This window comes from Parasteatoda tepidariorum, chromosome 4, assembly GCF_982258835.1.
Source record: "Parasteatoda tepidariorum strain Cologne lab strain chromosome 4, Ptep-v5.0, whole genome shotgun sequence".
Taxonomy (NCBI): Eukaryota; Metazoa; Arthropoda; class Arachnida; order Araneae; family Theridiidae; genus Parasteatoda; species Parasteatoda tepidariorum.
Genome location: NC_141758.1, coordinates 45,601,545 through 45,621,883, shown reverse-complemented (window position 1 = coordinate 45,621,883; position 20,339 = coordinate 45,601,545). Strand labels below are relative to the sequence as shown.

Genomic DNA, 20,339 nt, shown 5'->3' with positions numbered 1-20,339 from the left:
CGTAACAAATCAACACCTCTGGGGGTACTGGATTGCATATTGTTCGTGCTCTGGTTTAGGTCAAACTTACGATCTGCAGTTGGATTGTTCGTGAATGTGGCCTTTTTGTAAATTCGTAACCACGTTTACAAAAAGGCTCGTCATTTTGGAAAATTCGTAACCACTCGTTTTCCTTACCTCACTTTTTTTCTTTAAACTTTCAAATTACATTTCTTAAGCAAAAAATTTACTTAGTTCATAGTAAGGGTACAAACATCACGATCGAAATAATATTCACTTTTATATTCGACCCTTAATCCATGAAAAATATTATGCATCCGTATGGCATTTAATTATCTGATAAGTCACGAGAAACTTAATGCTTAGTGTCGAAGGATTAAATCAGATTTTATAAAATTTCATTTAAAAAAAAAATTCCATTTAATTTCATGTTTTATTTTTTTCATGTATTTGCTCATTTCTGAAGAAGAAAATATTCTCTTGAAAAACGTGTTCTAAACATACACAACGAAAATTATGGAGAATTTTTGAAAACCAGGGATTATTCTAGATTTTTTTGAAAAGACGCTTTTGTGAAATAGTGAAAAATCCATTCTTACTTTTGTGAATTTGTGAAAACAGGATACGTAAGTAAAGAGAATTGGTCGTAAAATAGTATCTGTAACTTCGTAAAAATCACAAAAGTAAAAAGTTCGCACATATTTTGTTAAAGGTCCTGTTTTTGTAAATATCTAGTGATTTTATTTATTTACTTTGGAATCATAAACATTACCATAGAATCGAGTTCGTTCTGCCAGGTTTTCAGTGACTGCGAAAATAAAATATTTAAAAAAAAAAAAAAAAAAAAAAAAAAACGAATTTTTTTCTAGGAGTAACAATTTTAAAATGATGAATTAGAAGATATTTTCAACTCTTTTTTTAAAACGTAAAATGTTGCGCAGAAACTCGTTTTTTACGACAAAAACAATTTATGGAGGGTCAATTAACGACTCTTATTTCTCCGAATACGTCCACAGAAAACCGTCAAATGCCGTGGTAGGTATCTAAATTAACTTACAGTAATCACTGATAAAAACACACCAAACACTATTTTGATGTGTATGAGCTTTCTTTCTTTAAAAGAATAAGTTATTTAAAAGGATGAAAGTGCTTTGTAACATATGGTTCACTGATTTTTCCTTATTTCAAAATTAGTAGTTAAGGAAACTCAAAAATTGATCAAGAAATCTAAAATAGTATGTTTTGTTTAATACACAATTGTATGCTGATATTTTGGATTAAGCAATTATCTTTATTTTAATATCATACCCACATGGTTAGCAAATCTTGTTAGAGGATCATGCAAGAGTATTATATATCTTGTCGGAGGATACTTTGCGCAGTTATGTACCAGAAATGTTGGAACAAAACACTAATTTTATGGTATCTATTTGCAAATCTTACCCATGGCAATTATGTAACAGAAATTAGTTTTTTATTTTTAATATTTAATGTTAAAATGTAATATCTTTGAAAGGCTAATCAGGGGTTATTTTAAGAGAAAATGTAGTCCGTTAATAGATCCTAAGCAAAATTACATCATTAAAACGAACTCTTTGCAAAATATTTTATAGTTAAAACGCACTCTTCACAAAATATTTTATCGTAAAAGCGGCCCTTCATTATTCTTTTCCCTGAAAAAGTTAATGCTGCGTTTAGTTCACTTATTTTCTAAGCCTAACAGATTGTCTTTAATTCAAAATTTTAAAATTTAGCCTGCCGTTACTAAACGCCTTTAATTCAAAAATTTAAAACTAAGCCTGTCTTTACTAAGCTTTACTATCTGTAATTCATAATTTTAAAACTAATCATGCCTTTACTAAGTCTAACTAACTGTCTTTAATTCATAATTTTAAAACTTAGCCTGCCTTTACTAAGTCTAACTAACTGTCTTTAATTCACAATTTTAAAACTAAGCCTGCGTTACTAAACGTCTTTAATTCAAAAATTTAAAACAACTAGCTAACTGTCTTTACTAAGCCTTACTAACTGTCTTTAATTCACAATTTTAAAACTAAGCCTGTCTTTACTAAGTCTAACTAACTGTCTTTAATTGATAATTTTAAAACGAAGCCTGCCTTTACTAAGTCTAACTAACTGTCTTTAATTCAAGATTTTAAAACTAAGCCTACCTTTACCAACTGTCATAAATTTATTATTTTAAAACTAAAATAAAAATTTAAAAGCGTCCTCTTTAAATTGTTTTTACTTAAACTTTATTTTTGCATATTCACTAAGTTATGGAGATATTTCCCAAAAACGGACGATTCACAAGAAGTTAATAACCCAAGTTTATTCATTATTTAAAGGAAAGGTGCGATAAAATGTAATAATGTGTCATAAGTTAATAATGTATTAATTATTTTAATTTCCTCAAGTATTTTTCCATGGAGTGTGAACAGAGTAAATCTCAATTGTTTTTTAGAATAATTATCAGGTTACAATGAATACTAAATACCTTAAATAGGGTGCGTAGCATTTTTAAAAAATGCTTAAAGGTGCTTATTTTTGAATTTTAAAAGCCCTTAAAGGTGCTTTTTTCATTGGGTGTTTTTTAAAAGTGCTTAATTTTCCCTTTTTCAAAATGAGATTTTTCATTTACCATGTTGATTTTGGCTACGAATTATACAAAAAGACACATTGTCCTATTCAAAATTTTTACAATTAATTCTACACCAATCTATTTCAGCGTATTGTCAGTCCATAGCGTATGAGAATGCCATTCATTTTTCACGATTCAATATTTCATGATTTTTGACAATTGTAAAAAACAATGCCAAAAGGTATATATTTTTTTGACATGACGGTTAAAACAAGATAAAACCGTTAATTGTCAAAAATTTTCCAACCCTGCGATATTATTTAAAGTGCTTAAAAATATTTTTTGAGTGCTTGAAAAGTGCTTATTTTTTGTAGAATAATTAGGCTACGCACCCTGTTAAAACGATGTGTGGTATTTACCAAGCAACTTAAAACAGCTGCAAATGATTTTTTATTCTAAAGTAACTTTTACCTTCTAACTTAGATTTATCTACATGTGTGCTGCCTTAAAGGAAAAAAACAAAACATTTCTGAAAGCAGAAATCACGAATTTAAAATAAATTTTTTATGTAATAATAAAAAAGTCTTGTAGGTCTAGAAAATAACAAAAACACTCTTTATCTTTACCTCAGTTTCTTTTTCTCTAGTGTTGTAAATTAGCTATATATTTTCGTCCTTGAACTCCCTTGGTGATTTTTTTCCCTCGTCCAACAGGTCATTAAAAAACCGCTCCAGTTCATCTGTTAAGTTAGCCAACCATTATTTTACTGCAAAATATTATTGTATAAGTTAAATGCATTTTCCTTAAATGTATAAATTAAAAGCTTGAACACTTAAAAATTACTTTGTGGAAATATATTTGTTCAATAATTGAAATTATTCTTTTTAAAAATAATGTTCTGAAAACTAACTTGGTTAATTTATTTATAATTATTTCTTTTTCATTCATTACTTTATTTTACTGTAGATCAATGAGTAATTTTAGGTGAAATGTTAGTTCGTTTAAGAACCCCTCATAAATTTGTTTATCGTTTAAACGGACCCTCTAAATTTTGATAATCGTTAAAAAAACGACCATTTTAGAAAATTTTTATCGTAAAAAAGGCCCTTTCACCAGATAGTTCATAGTTTATCGTTCAAACAGGCCCTTCGCAAAATAGTTTATAGTTAAAACAGTCCTTTACAAACTTGTTGATCGTTGAAGAAACGGATATTTCACATAAATGTTTATCGTTAAAATGGGCCCTTCACAAACTTGCTCATTGTTAAGAAAATGGACATTTCACAAAATTTTAATCGTAAAAACGAACCCTTCACAAGATAGTTGATTGTTAAAACGAATCCTTTACAAACTTGTTAATCGTGGAAAAAAAAATATCGTTAAAACGGACCCCTTACTAATTTGTTTATCTTTAAAAAACTGGTCTTTTACAGAAATTTTATCGTTAAGGCGGACCCTTCAAAAAATATTTTATCATGAAAATATCCCCCGTACAAAACTTTTCTAATGAAAAACAAAGTCTTTAATTCATAATTTTAAAACAAACTTCTTGAAAGAAATAGTTTTTTTTCTTTCCTTTTCTTCGCTCCCCCCCCCCCAAACATTTTTACAAGTTTTTAAAATTATGAGCATATTATTCACAATTTCACAAAAAGTTTAGAATAACTTCTGGATATTTTATTAATAGAATTTTTATTTCATTATTAAACTCTTCAAACTTGACGCTGGAATCTCGATAATTTTGAATCGTGTAAAGAAATAAAGTATACCTAAATTATGATTTAATTTCTAATCACTTATAAGTTATAATGTCTTTTAGTGAACGGGGTGCTAATGTCTGATTAGATAAATATTTTATTTAACTGGTCTTTTCGGTAACCTAGCGTGGTAAAATTACGGTAAATGATCAGGATAACAATAAATGTAAGAATTCTGTAAATGGGATTGTGTTCAAATCATTCACTAAGTTTCAGTGATTTGTGAGCATTTCAATGGTGAAAGGGTTACTTAGGTAAATATAAAGTTTTGAAAAACCATACAATGTTTTGCTATTTTTTTGAAATGAAATTTTTGCCACTGGTCAAAAAAATATTATAATTATTTGAACCCAAATTAAATGTTGCGGATTATGGATCAACATAAAATTTGATTAACTTTCTAAATTCTTTAACATAAAAAGATAATTTATGATGTATGCAGTTAAGACTTTTTCTCAGCAATAAAAATGCATTTTTCGCATTTTAATTAAATACTTTATCTTCTTTTTTAACAATTTATTGATAGTTAATATTTTCAAAGCTAATAAAAAAATATTTAATTAAATTTGCGACACGGAAATAAAGTCAAGATTTGTTGGGGGTATGTTGATATTTATCATTTACTGAAATAGCGTCTAGAATAGACTATCTAATTTATTATCAATCATCTTCATGCGCTATTTATTAAACTATGTCCTAAAGTCAAACTGTTAGCGAGATTAATATTCAAACTCTATGATTAATATTTTCTTTTATTAAATGTATCTTTTATATAAATTTTTCTCAATAGAATTTATATTCTATTGAAAAAATATTTCTACTGCATAAAAAATATCGCATGCTGTTTAATTATTATAGCTCAAGGGAGATAAATGATAAATTCTTTTAAATTTTATTTAGTTATTCTGTCAACTAAGCTGATAGTTAATTAATTAAAGGTAAAATTAAATTACACGTGTGATAAAATGTATTTTTGTTATTTAAAAACTAAAATAAATGAACTAAGGGCCGAATTTTGATGACATCTGCATTTTTTTGGCGTTATTTTCCAATTCTTGCTCGTTAGGGTATTTTTTAAAATTTGGTTTTTAGGGCATTTTTAAAATTTTGGGACTTATTAAATTTTGGGACATTTTAAGGAATTTTTTGAGATTTTAGGAATATTTGCTAATTTTAACAACTTTCACACTTTTAGCTGAATTATACTATTTAATGCATTGCAGCTTGCAATTATTCTTCTAGAAAACCGAAAAATTCTGAATGCTGTCAGTTTTTTTTTTAAAAAAAAAACAAAGACAAATTTATGTTCTACACTTGGTCAATCAATCCACAATGAGCAAAAACTTCATTGACAATTATTATATTGAAACTCTAAAACAAAATGTTTAATTGCAAGGAATATTTTTTTAAATTTTAAACTAAGAGCATTTTTTGATATTTATGAAGTTAATTTGACATTTATGAAGTTTTTGATATTTATAAAGGTAAAATTATAGAGCAGTTTTTTGCTATTTTTAAGGGCATTTATATGGATTTATTAAGTTTTCAAAATCCGGGTAAAAATTGAAACGTCTTAGCAAGATCAATATATATTTCATTAATTTACAATTTATTAAAGATGATATCGTAACAGCAAATAGTATTTTAAATTGTAGAAAGTTAAAAACATTTAGCAGTCGAAAGTTTTATGGGGAAATATTTATCTCAGCTGCTGTTAAGTCAACATAGTGTCTCAAAAGCTCAGTGCCTTATAAAGCAAACACAGAAATTTTTTTCTAAGTGGCATTTTGTGCCACCTAGTGAGTTTCCTATGGTTCTCCTAGAGTGCCATTAATGAAACAGGTGTCGCATGTTTACCACTTGAAAATTGAAGGGGTATGTACATAAATATAGAAAAGCAATAAGTTTTGAGAAAGTTGACATTAAATGCCCTTTGTGTCAGTTTTGCTGTTAATAAATAGGACTCTGCTTAGAAAAAAAAAACTGGGATTTGTTACCGGTTATCATACCTAATAACCGGTACCGGAATCATTTTAGTGCAAAATCTGACACTTCATAAATTATATGTATTTAAAAATGTACAGTGAGCAAAAAAAAAAAGAAAGGAAACATACTGAATAATTTTTTGATCATCGAATTTTCACGGAATAAGGACTCAATAGTTCGAGAGGTGACCTCAAATAAGCTAATTAATTTTTCCAGACGATATTTTAAGTTACAAAATCAGACACAAAAATGTACTTTCTTTGAATAAACATAATTTTTTCCCCTTACCATAAAAATATAGGGGGTAGCCGCAATCTGGGAAAATATGGTGCCCATCGTTGGAGATTAATCACATTTGTGTTTGCATGAATGTTCCCCCCGAACATTTATGTTCCCCCCGAAAAGCATGAAGTTTATGTTATTTTTATTTCTGTACAAAATATCGACGAACTTTCTGAAAACGTGTTCTATGATTTTCCAACGATGATCTAACGATTGTTCGAGGATATTGTTCAAATGGTTGTTTAATGATCGTTGCTTTGATTCTTTGATCCGATTGTTCGAAGTTGTTGCCCGAATAACAATTTGATACTGCAAAAGTACAGCACGAAAAGTACATTTTTTGATAATATTTTGAGCTCAGTTGTTTCAGTTTTGCGAATAAGGTTTAAGCACTTTTAGATGAATTTGAATTCTGTGCAGTAAGCCTTATGGGTCTTAATATTTTAATGCTCAAACACTATTCAAAAATAAATTTAAAGCATTTATGTCCTGCAGGCGTGCTCTTATCAAAAGACTAAATGATTTTTCACTTAAAAGCATCAAGTATGAGCTATTTTCACTTCTTTGTAATTCTCTTAATAAGGTGTTCTATGATTTTCCAAATATGGTTTAACGATTCTTCGAGGATATTGTTCAAATTGTTGTTTAATGATCGTTGTCTTGATTGTTTGATACGATTTTTCGAAGTTGTTGTCCGAATAGTAGTTTGTATGTTGTTGTAAGCATTATTCACATCTTTCACAGATCGAAATATTTTCGAATTTTTTGCCAGCTTAGCATGTATAAGATTCCTTACGAAAATCAAACTACATTAGATTTGATTTAAAGACAGAAGTCTATAAAATTTAATTGCCAATCCGAAGAAAAGAATATAAAAGTCGTAAATATTTTCTCACTAATTTATATTTACGAAAGCTTAATTTGTTTCAGAAACCAGTTGTCAGTCATGCGAGTCTCTCATGAAAAAGAATGAAGGTGCAATGTTAGCACTAGCACACTGTGATAACATTTGGTGCTGCTCACCAAATTTTCACATTTTTGAACTTTGCTTTCTGGATAATGTCAAAGAAGATGTAATAAGTGTAAAGATACGACTACCTCATGAAAGGACACAAATTAAATTTGATGAAAAACTGCAATGTCAGTGACAAATTCCAGTATTTTATAAAAATATGTGTACATGTGTGCACGATGCACACATGTTCCACTGCTATTTGATCTTTAATATAGTGTTCATCACCAAAGAAACGTTATTTATGAGAATATATAGTCATACCAAGCTTCCTAATTATGTGTTGTCGTCTGCAGTAAATATGAAACTTGACCAAAAATTATTTATTCTTTCAACATTTGTTGTTCTTTATCTCAATTTTGGAGTTGGAAAACCGACGAAATCACCTAAATCACACAGGAAAAAAGCTTCCAAAGGAAAAAGTTCGTATACATCGATACTTTTTATTTTATTTATTTCTTAATGGATCAGAAAGAATTTTTATATCATGATTTTTAGAACGAAATAATCCTTAAATCTAAATGATTAGAATTGAAAATAAGCACTTAAAGCTAATTACAATCAAATTAGGTGATCTTACATTTTTAAGAGCGCTAAAAATAAATTTATCAAACAGAATACTAGCGAAAAAAATATGTTGTTTAAAACAATGAGCAGCAAGAATTACAAATAAATAAAAAAAGCGGTTTAATAAAATTCATAAAATTATAAAAAAAAATCAGATGAAGTTATATTAAAAAGTTCTTTTATTAATTAAAACTATAAAGCTAATTACAAACAAATTAGGTAGTCCTATAAAGATTAAGGCTCTTCAATTTCGTGAGTAATGGTGGTACGTGTTCATCATTGCCTCTCAGGCAAGCTGGTATCCATCCATATGAAACTGTGTTGCTTTCAAGCTACCACCGAGGAAAGAACCCCTGTCCTACCCAAAAACAGCTCAGTACTTTAACCACTGTATAATCGTGACTCTAAATTATTACTTAAAAAAGGAGGGAAAGCACGTAATGGAATAACTATAAAGAAATGTTGGGCTAGAAATATCAAAATCTGTTTGATTGTTGGAGGAAAGAGAGAAAGAATAAATTAGAAAGTTTCATCAAACAATCAAATAGGTTATTTATATTCTTCTCGCCTCCCTTTATAATAATTCAGGGTATTTTAATAGCGTTTGTGTTTTATTTTTTCAATTAAAGTCACCTCGTGTATGTGTATTCTTCTTTTGATTCTAATAATTATTCTAAAAATATATATTAAAGGTGGTGATTACGGTGCTCCTCGTGTATTTAATTATTACAGATACTGTTTTACTATAAAACATTAAAATTTCTCTCTGGTCCACGAACAGCTGTTATATAACTTTTAAGGTGTAGCTAAAAATGCTTGGAGGTTTCCTTTAATTTAAGTGTTGTTAAAAATATGTCGTTGTTAAACTGTTTTGTTTCTATCTAGTTTGCATAGGAACCAATGGGCGTATGTCTGTACCAAGCAATCGTGTACATCATTATCAAAACTTGCGTGATCGTTATACAAATTGTACGTATGTAGATGGTAATTTAGAGCTTACATGGATCAAAGTAAGTATTCTTTTTATTTATTTTTTGTTCTAATTTTTGTCAAATTTGGGACTTATACCTTATTTCATACTTTCAGGATGAAAATTTAGATCTGAGTTTTTTGGAAGAAATTCGCGAAGTAACGGGATATGTGTTAATTTCCCACGTCGATGTCAAACGCATTGTTCTATCTAAACTGATGATAATCCGTGGACGGAATTTGTTTAAATTGAATGTGAGAAATGAGACTTTTAGTTTAATGGTGACTTTAAACAAAATGGAGAATTTGGAGTTGCCAAGCCTCCGAGGTTTGTTCAATTTTTTTATTAATGCTTCTTAATGACTCAAATTGTAGCAAGTTTTGCTAATTTAAAAATTTATTTGACTATGGGCGGAAAAATTTACCAAGTAAAATCGCTATCACGGAAGTTGAAATGAGATTTATTGTTAGTGTTTGAAACAGGGTTGGCAAAAAACCAGGTTTTTGGGGGAAAAAACCAAAAAAATTTTTTGGTTTTTTCCCAAAAACCAACCAGTTTTTTGGGAAAAAACCATGGTTTGAAATGTTGAATTATTTTTAGGGATGATTAAAAATTCTAAGTATTCGTAATTCTGTAGTCTTATACATTTTTATCTTCTACATTTTTATTTTATAAGTTATCCTAGCTTAACAAAATTTGAAAATTACTGATCTTCTTGCATAAGATAGTTTTTTTTATTTATTCTAAACAAAAATTGAATTAATTTTTTTTTCTAAAAAAACAAAAACTTCAGCTTATCAATTAAACTTAAAAATTTTGTTATGTGGATTAATGGGAAAATGTTGGAAAAAATATCATTATTATCCTTAAGTCAATAGATACCAATTAAAAAAAAGTTTCATAAAGATTCGTTCAAAGCAAAGTAAATAAAGCTGATGGTATTGTGTTATAAAGTAATAATATATAATAATTATTGCTTAAGAATTTATTGTAATTCCAAGTTCAGAAAACTGATATTGATAGTTTATGAAATATCTTAATAGTATAAAGTAGTTCTATATATTTTTAGAACACCTGAAATTGCGAATTTAAATAATAATAAAAAACAACAACCTTGGATAGCTCTGTAGATCATTATACGTAGTTAAAAAATAGAAGATTTTTATGACAAAAACAGTTGTCCGATAGGATATAATCTTTATTTTTATTGCAAATACATTTAAACAATTTTTAGATGTATATATTGCTATGTAAGATTTTATAAAGTAAAAGCTCATTATAACGACAGTTCATTATAGCATAAGAAATCATCGTTATAGCGAGCATGTTATAAGCAAATCCACATATTTAAAGTTAAAATAGCAACACAAAAAAAATAAAATAGACATTTTTATCTTGCATTCTAAACATCTATTTTGATTTAAAATACACATTTAGAGTAGACTGCTTTACATATTTAAAAGATAGCAAGATAAAATGAAAAACTTTCTGTGAGCGTAAAATCTTCATAAAAAATAACTTTATGCACGCATTGATTAACTAGTTTCAAACGTTCCATCGACGCCTTATTTTGACGAAATTTGTTTCAAAATTACGCGTTTTTTTATTTTATTAATATTAATTTTTATCGAACTTAATATTGATTCATACCACAGGGATAAGTTCGGTAAAAAGAAATAAAAGCTGAAAATAGAAATGCTTTCTAAAAATAGCAGAACTTATTTTTTGTTAGGAGGAAGATAACTTAGCCGGTGGTCGCCCGTATATTGAAAATTATAAAAAACAATGTTCGTTTTTCTGTATTAATACCAGAAATTCATAAAAATTCCCTATATTTAAACCTTTTCCGTATAATATTGCACTCTTAAACAGAAAAAAAGGCATTTCCTTAAACATTTATGTTGTAATAGTAATTAAAGAATTGTCGTAATAGTAATGAAAGAATTGTCGTAATAGAAATAATAGACTAGTAATTTCTAACTCGTTATAAACATATATTTAAATCTTTAATCTTAGCATTTTGACGATGAATTGGAAATATGTCGTAATAGTAGACTACTCGTAATGTATTTTACTCGTTATATGAAGCTTTTAGTGTATTATCAGTTTCATTTATTTATTTTTTAAAGAAACAAAACATCATTATTTTCGGTTGTTTATACACTCATTTTTGACGCATCTTTTATTTGTTTGTTTTAGATATTTTATCTGGAAGTGTAGGTTTTTATAATAACTACAATTTATGCCACATTCGAACAATAAAATGGGATGAAATATTGAACTCTGCCAAACCAGTTTATGTCTACAATTTCACTCAGCCAGAAAGGGAATGTAAGTTGAAAAAATATAATTTTATTTGATTTTTCTTAACATTGCACTTTATTTTCTTTTATCTAATATAATGAATCGGAAAAATAAAATCGTTTTGTCAGTTTAAAAAAAAACGCGGAATTTTGATGGAAATTTTTGTATAGATTTATAAGAAATTGCTTGATGTAAAGTGTAATAGTTTGATTGTTAAAGTTTAACAAATGTGAAATAAAAAGGTAAAGAAAATAGAAAATGTTTGATTGAATTTCCTGGAATGTCATTTTGATTTTATATTTTTCCATGATTGAATTGAAAACAAGAAAAATATCATAATAGAAAATAAGAATAGATTAAGGAAAAGATGCATAAGGTAATGACATTTTCTCTGATATTTTAAGAAATAAAACAATATTCATGGAAACAATACAAGATATATTTTTTCTCCGTACGTTATCAAATTAAATTAAGCAGGAAATATTAATTTTATATTATTTTCTGAAAAAAATACTGCGAAATATTTGAAACGCAAAACAAATATGAATTTTGGTTGAATAATGTGAAGTTTAAAAATATGAAGTTTAGAAAGAGTTGTTTTAAATAAATTGATATTTATTATTTACTTCAAAGTAAAGATAACTTTATTTTTTTTTTATTTGTTACTGAATGAGAAAAAGACTACTGATTATTTTTCTGACATCGTTTTTCTTCTTCTTTTCATTATGCATTATTTTTTCATATACTTTTGAGTACAATTTCCCAAAAGTACAATAAGAGCCTTTTTTAAAAATAATAATTTTAATTTTCTGTCATTTAAAATTCTAAGAATATGATGTAATGTTTGAAGGAGGTCATCCATAAATTATATCACACTTTTTTTTCTATATTTTTGATCCTCTCCTATACACATCACTTTACTTATATGTCACGCTTTTATATCTACAAAAACATATACTAGCAATTCAGAAACAAAATAAATATAGATTATATTCAATACATAAATATAGATTATATTCAAATTTTAACCATGTCTTTTAATGACATTAGTAAATTTACAACAATGACAACAATTGTACTTATTTCGATGAAAAAACGAAAAATATAAAACCTAATTAAATAAAAATATTTAATCTGCTGATATTAAATATAAATTTTAACCAAAATATGTGATGCCACACTTTTTGGTACTCTTTGTCAGAATATTAAGAATTCCCTTCAAATGTAACATCATCAATGCATGCATTTTTTAAAATTTTTTTTACTTAGGTTTATAAACATATTGCGTTTTTCAATATTTCATAAATTCTTACGAGAACAAAAGCAACTAGACAGACAACTATATTTTTAAGTAAATTGTAAAAATATGGAAGAATTTATTAAGCTCATAGTTATCAGACATCTTCAAAGAAAAGCATTTGTTACTACTATTCGCGTAAAGTTTTGCAGAATTTCTATACTAAAAAAATTTAAATATGGATCAAAACATGTATTCAAAGTATGTTAAAAATTGCGAAAACATATAAATATGTTTTTATAATAAATTATTTAAAAAAAAAACCCCCAGTAAGTTGAAGTTTTTTAATTTTTTTTATTTCTATAACCGTCGTTGAACAGCCGACCCAATTACATGGGTTTACGTCTACTTAGGTTCAAGTCCGTAGCCTTGTAATTTTGAACCCGATCCAGAAGACAAGGGAACTCCTGGATTGAGTATTGGGAGAAATATACCTTCGTGGAGGACTTTTTGATGGAGCTAACCCACATTTGCGTTACATGGAGAGGAAGACCACGAGAACTTTCCACGGATAGCCTGACGACAAGGGGATCCTAACCCATGATCAGTCCCCCATTGAGGATATTTCACGTCAGCACTGTGGTCGGTACAAGCCTGATGCGGAATTCGTATCGACTGGGATTCGAACCCGGTTCGCCTCATTGGAAGGCGAACGTTCTATCCCTTGAGCCATCGCGGCTTCAGTTCAAGGTTTTATAAGTTTATTTTATAACCGTCGTTGAACAGTCGACCCAATTTTATGGGTTTACGACTACTAATGTTCAACTCCGTAGCCTAGTAATTTTTAACCCAATCCAGAAGACAAGGGAACTCCTGGATCGAGTATTGGGAGAAATTTGCCTTCGTGGAGAACTATTTGATGGAGCTAACCCACATTTGCATTACATGGCTCCTCAAAGAGATTCTTCGAGAAATCATCATCAAATATTCTATTAAAAATTAATTTAATTGTTAATAGTCTTGCCATAAAAAATATAAATGGTTTAAGAAGATCTAATTAATGCGAGATATAGCCATGTCTCAAGGATTAAAAATTGTGTCAAAGCTAATTAGGAAACAGATAAATAAGGTATTGCATTTTTAAAAATTCATAATTTATATAATTATGAAACAAAATTGGAAATTTAATACAGGATATTTAATTTTTGAATTCTGATGATAGTATGTTCTTTAGATGAATGTTCATTTTTGTAATAATGTTTAACTCTTTAATATTGTAGGTCCACCTTGCCATCCAAGTTGTGAAGCTGGTTGTTGGGGGGAGGGACCTGAGAATTGCCAGAATTTTTCAAAAATCAATTGCTCCCCACAGTGCCATCAAGGTAGATGCTTTGGTCCAAATCCACGTGAATGTTGCCATTTATTCTGTGCAGGAGGTTGCACGGGACCTACGCAAGCAGATTGTTTGGTATGCAAATTCATAATTCAATTGCTTAAGTGAAACTAGATTTAGAATTATGTAAGGTAGAATCCTTTCCAGGAGCAGATCTAATGTTCATCAACAAGATTTGCCATCAAATTTTTTGTTGGTATCTTCAAAAATAAATAATACTAACTTGAAAAATTACCTTTTTTTTAAAGGTCGAACGGTTTTATTTTTCCAACTTATTGCAAGAAAAGTAACTTCAATTAGTTAAATCATGTATAAATATATGATACATTGATAATATAAGATATATGATACATGTATAAATATATGATACATAAAATATTCAGCGGTGCAAGTTGCAGTTTTGAGCACTTTTTGCATTCAGATATTAATTTAAAATAGATTTTTTAATTCTACCTAAATGAGTCGTTCAATTTATACAAATAGTTGTTTTGTACCCCACAACTATAAAAATTAGGCTATTTTTTAAACTTGCATCAGAAATTTTAATTATCAAAATTTTGCTTTTTTTATAATAATAATAACAGTTATCAAAATAATGCCTATGGGACTTTTTTATAATGAAGAAATAAAAGAAACGAAAGTGGTCAATTTAATCCATTTCTTTGCACATCATTGACCTACCTAAATTGATGTGATGCAATTGCTGTTCCAATTCCACTTAGCTGTTCTATATAGCGTCAAAAGTGCAAATTTGCTGCTCCTAATTACTTCCAAACCAATAAATATGGCAATTCCAAATCCATTCGTCCTAAAAATGAGCGAAAATGTACGGATCAATAAAAATTTCAGCTAAAAACTGCCCCAAACCAGTGGGAATTGCTGCAGATTTCTCCTGTAACATCTATCATTTTAAGAATCGTACATCTTTACAGAAAAACTGACTTAAGTTAAAAACTAAATCATTGGTTTTAATTGCGTTAGCATAGCTATTACTTCTTATTGACCACAGTTGATAATTTTATTTTAGACAAATAGACTAATTGAAGGGCAGCCACTGATTACTATGTTTTGGTACTCATTCATTTACAGCATGTTAACTGCTTATTTTTTTTTAATTGCAGGCATGTAAAAACTTCTACGATGCTGGTATTTGCAAACAAGAATGTCCCCCAATGATGCGGTATAATCCCTCAACATACCAATGGGAGAATAATCCGAATGGAAAGTATGCTTATGGTGCAACCTGTGTAAAAAGCTGTCCAGGTAATTAAGTTTCCATATAATGATAAATTTAACTATCATGTATGGAAATCTCAAATATGCTTATTAAACGTCACAATGCTAAAACGTACTTTCTCTAGAGAAACAAATATGCTTTTTTTCCTAACACATTCAAATCTTCAAACTATAGATCTTCAAAATATAGGTAGCAGCAATCTGGAAAATATAGTCCCAATAGTTAAGTCAGGAGAGTGGTCCAAAGTTTGGACCTCTTAATGCTAATTTTACTTTTCTCCATATCTTCTAAATTTTTTAAACGAATCGATAATTTTTTGCATACAATTAATTATAAGATTCATTTTGTTAGACTGTCTGTATCCATGACGAAGTGTTCTAATTACGAAACATAATGACTTAAAATATATGTTTAATGAACCAACAAAACATAACAAATAACATGCTAGCATTAAGCAACAAGTATTAGCGATGGTAATCTATTAGTAACGTGTTTATATACTCTCTGGATTGGTGAGGCAGTGCTGCTGTTCTAGCAACTACAGGCTGTCGTCATTGATTCATTATTAATGACGGAAGGTGGCATCACAACACATTTACCCACAGATAATTCCATGCAAAAAATAAATTAATAATAGAAAAAAATTTGGATTGTTAGGAAATTTTTTTCCCATTATTTTTAAACAATGCTATTTTATAAGGCAAAATACAAAATTTAAACAAAATTGGCTGTATAGTCTCTGAGAAATCGAATTTTAAAGAAGTTTTATGCGTAAAATTCAATTTCTTAGGAACTATTTGCTCGATTTAATTTAAATTTTGTATTTTGCCTCATAAAATTACATTCTTAAAAATTATGAAAAAAAATGTGTATACCTTACAATTCTAAATTTTTTCATCTAGTATTAAATGAAACACTAAAAATTAATTATTAAAAATTCTTCTTTGCTTGAAATTATCAATGTGCTAAAATTGTTCGATTCGCTTAAAAAATTCTGAAGATCTGGCGAAACACGCAAAAAGTAAAATTAACATTTAGGGAATCCAACTTTGGACCACCTTCTTGACCAAACTATTTGGATCATGTTTCCCAGATAGCGGTTATCTCTTATATTTTGAGGGTCGGAAATTCAAATCCGTTGAAAAAAAGGTATGTTTATTCAGAGAAAAATTGTTTTTATATTTGATACGTACCTTAAAATATCGTCTGCCTTGATTAATTAGCATATTTGAGCTAACCCTCTTGAATAGTATGTAAAGCTCTGATGATCAAAAGTTATTCAGGGTGGTCTTTTTTTTCCCTGCACTTTTTATATATAGCTGTTATTTATTAGTTTCATATATTCCAGATCATTTATTAAGAGATAGTGGTGCCTGTGTTCGAACTTGTCCATCTAACAAAAAAGCTGAAAATCAAGAATGTGTTGCCTGTGATGGACCTTGTCCGAAGAGTTAGTGTTTATTTATTTTGATCAATTTAGTAACTTAAAGTGGTCATGTACATGTTTCATTCAATTAATATAGCAGTTATATTTCAATCATAATTTACTTTATTTTTAAACAAAACTAGTTTTTTAAGAGAAATAATAATTTAATATTCTTTATGTTTTTGTGTTAAACTTTAAACTATAATAGCATGAATTTTCAAGTTAATGTAACACTTAAAGTAATTGACATTCAAAATATATACATAAATATATTATTTTACATCTATGTATATCATACAAAAAATAAGTACGTAATAAAAAAATAAGTATAATTTTCAATTCGCATTGACTATTTTTTTTTATTTGAGTTTTTTTTATTATAAAATTGACATAATTTAAATTTATTGAATTTTCTATCTTAAATATTTAATACCCCTCTTTTTTATAAAATGTAAAATTAGTATGCATTTCAGGAAGAAAACACAGAATTTTTTATTATAGATTTTTATTTACCTAAGTAAAATTTTCTGATTCTTTAATTTCAATTTAAGTTCAATCCTTAACAATAAACAACATCCGATAATTTTCTGAAATGAATACTCTTAAAAGGTATTGTAGGTATTTTTATATTGTTGAAAGAAATCGCTAAGTCTTTTTCATTTTATGTGATGTATAATTAGAATTTAATTCTTTTATATATATATTTAAATTGCAGATTGTCATGGTGTAGATGTTGTTCATGCCAATAATATTGACTCATTTAGAGGTTGCACTATAATAGAAGGTTCAATAACTATTCTGGATACTTCTTTTCAAGGATATCAAGAAGTTTATACAAAGTAAGTACATTTTCACAGTTAAATTTCCTTTGTGTTGGTTTGTAAAATAAAAGAAGGAACAAGATAAAATAAGCACAAATAAAAAATTTAATATATATTTGATTGTTTTTGTCTAAGTATTTACCATCAACATTGTCTTAGCACGGATGATTGTAGAAAGTGATGTTTTTCCTTTGTTTTTGTTTAAAATGTGAATAAGTATTACATAAGCCAAAATTTGTTCAAAAGTGTTAATTTATTTTAGCTTTACCTTCGGCCCTCTTCATGGTCCTATGCACCCTCGAAGACTTGAAGTTTTTAGAACCTTGAAGCAAGTAACTGGCTATGTTAGCATACAAGCTTCGCATCCTGATTTTAAAAACTTGTCATTTTTTGAAAACTTACAAATGATTGGAGGAAGACAGCTAACAGAGTGAGTATAAGGCTATTTCCTTAACCATCCATACATCATATTCTATAAGTTGGGGTCTGATTTTGCCATAAATATGTAGATTATTATATAAATAAGATTTTAAACTTATACCACATTTATTAGCTATAGAGTTTTTCTTTTAAGAAATAATGAAACAACATTGTATTTCAGATACTTTGCTGCCCTGTATATTGTAAAAACGTCATTGGTTTCCTTAAACATGAGGTCTTTAAAGAAAATCAGTTCAGGTAGTGTTGCCATATTGGAAAATGAGAATCTCTGCTTTGCTGACAACCTCAACTGGCAAAGAGTTATGAAATCACAGTCTCACAGTATTCTTCTTCAAAGCAATGGAAATAAAACGATGTGTGGTAAATATATTATAAAAAATTTTCTTGTTACAATATTTTTATAGTAAATTGTATAAATATGCATAACATAGGATTTTAATTGTTAACAGTAGATTATTTTATCATGTAGTTTAATAATCCATAACATGAGTTCATTTTGTCATACTAAAATTTGTTGAATTACATTTTAGTAACATCTAGTTCTATGTTGAAACAATGCATTCAAGTATGCTTATCCATTTTACATAACAAGAAAGAATTGATAATACTGGGGAACAAACTTTTTGCTGAATTTATGCAAACATTTGTTATTGCCTTATTCGGGTGCCGGGATTTAAAATCTGATTGGATTTTTTTAAATGGCATTTTTAGTCGATTTTGTTTTGTTTTGAAGATGTTTTAAAGCTGGCATATATTTGCTGTTAGAGTTATAGATTTAACAAAAATAGACAGTAAATTAAAGATAACCAGCATTTGAAAGGATAATCAATTACATTTGGTTATCGAAGGACGTTATAATAAGTTATTGATCAACAGTGTGTAAATAAATAAAAAGGTATATAAATCTTTATTTTAGCAGTTGACAAATATATATTTTAAAAATATTTTGGGCATTTTAAAAATGTTCTTTAATTGTATGATCACATAATATAGTATTATTAATGATCTAGAATAAAAGTGCTTGTAAAGTTTAATTTTTCAATCATAACATTTAACAAAAAATGTGTGTTTTAAATATATGTTTTTAGTTAGCAATAATTTATTTTTAATTTTTATTCTTACAGAAGAGAAAAACTTGAAGTGCCACTTACAGTGTTCAACTGATGGTTGTTGGGGTTCAGGTGCAAATGAATGCTTATCATGTAAATCTTATAAACTAGATGACACTTGCATCGAAAGATGTGATGTTATGGAAGGGTATGCTTGCTATTTGCTTTGCATTTTTTAAAAAAAATTTATATACATGCTTAATTTATGATTATTATGTTATAAAATTTTGAATTATTTCATTGTAATACTAATGTGTGCATTAAAACTGCAAATATTTTAAAAACTTTGCAAAAGACTTATTTTTATTTCTCTTGCCTTTGAAATAAAACATAATTTGAAAGCTATTAAATTTGGTTTAAAATAGTTGTTTTTTAAACATCACATTTCAAAAACATTGTCTTTACGTGTATTGCTATATTTTTGCCATCTTACTTATTTATTGATAAATATAACTGGGTAAATATGTAAATGTTCTGAAATATTTTTTTAAAATATCTAATGATTATTAAATAGATAATATCTATGTGGGAATTTCAAATTTCTTGGAAGTATGTTAACAAAACATTATTTTTCCCTCCTTTTTTTATTTTAAGCAAATTGATTTTTCACGGATAAATAAATAAAAGTATGATTAGAAAGTGTGTTTTTTATTTTACTACAACTATTTTATTTATTTTTTTGTAATTGTTTAAAAGTATTAAAATATTTCCTGCTTTGATTTTCAGTATTTACAATGCTGGAATGAACTTATGCAAGCGTTGTCATCAAGAGTGTTTAGGACAATGTTTTGGTCCTGTAAGTACAATTTATAGTAGTATATACTTAATCAAATCAAAATTCACATTTCATGAAAAGTATTTACTATTAAAATCTGCACTTATATTATTCTTACATTTCAATAGGATTTTATGTTACAGTTATTTATGTATTTAAATGTATATAGTATCATATGATGTGCCATGACTCTTAAAAGAAAGATTTGATAAAGAACTAAATTAGAATTTGCTAAAAAAAAAAAAATTCTATAAAACATTTTTGGAAAGGAAAGTAAATTTCTTGTTTTTCTTACATTTCTTATAATTTATTTTTAATACAGTAAATAAAGAGAAAGTAAAATAATATTTCGATGAGTTAAAGAAAATCTGCTTTCAACTGCATAAAATTTAATGTAGAATTAACATTGTATTCCTCAAAGTATTAATTATAAATACATTT

The 20,339-nt window shown here is 27.7% G+C and overlaps 1 protein-coding gene across 3 annotated transcripts in view; it reads left to right on the top strand.

Annotated features, from left to right (window-relative positions):
* The window catches only part of Egfr (epidermal growth factor receptor), a 152,293-nt gene that overhangs the window by 111,653 nt on the left and 20,301 nt on the right, over window positions 1–20,339 (top strand). For 2 of the 3 annotated variants that reach the window (XM_016060582.4, XM_071182234.1), the window contains exons 2-12: window positions 9,071–9,195; window positions 9,272–9,482; window positions 11,355–11,486; window positions 13,977–14,164; window positions 15,211–15,352; window positions 16,675–16,776; window positions 17,468–17,591; window positions 17,836–18,003; window positions 18,175–18,374; window positions 19,139–19,271; window positions 19,850–19,919. In XM_016060582.4, the coding sequence (XP_015916068.1) occupies window positions 9,071–9,195; window positions 9,272–9,482; window positions 11,355–11,486; window positions 13,977–14,164; window positions 15,211–15,352; window positions 16,675–16,776; window positions 17,468–17,591; window positions 17,836–18,003; window positions 18,175–18,374; window positions 19,139–19,271; window positions 19,850–19,919 (1,595 nt within the window). Of the gene's footprint in view, window positions 1–7,536; window positions 8,041–9,070; window positions 9,196–9,271; window positions 9,483–11,354; window positions 11,487–13,976; window positions 14,165–15,210; window positions 15,353–16,674; window positions 16,777–17,467; window positions 17,592–17,835; window positions 18,004–18,174; window positions 18,375–19,138; window positions 19,272–19,849; window positions 19,920–20,339 lie in introns of all 3 variants that reach the window. The other variant, XM_016060581.4, reaches the window with a different exon arrangement.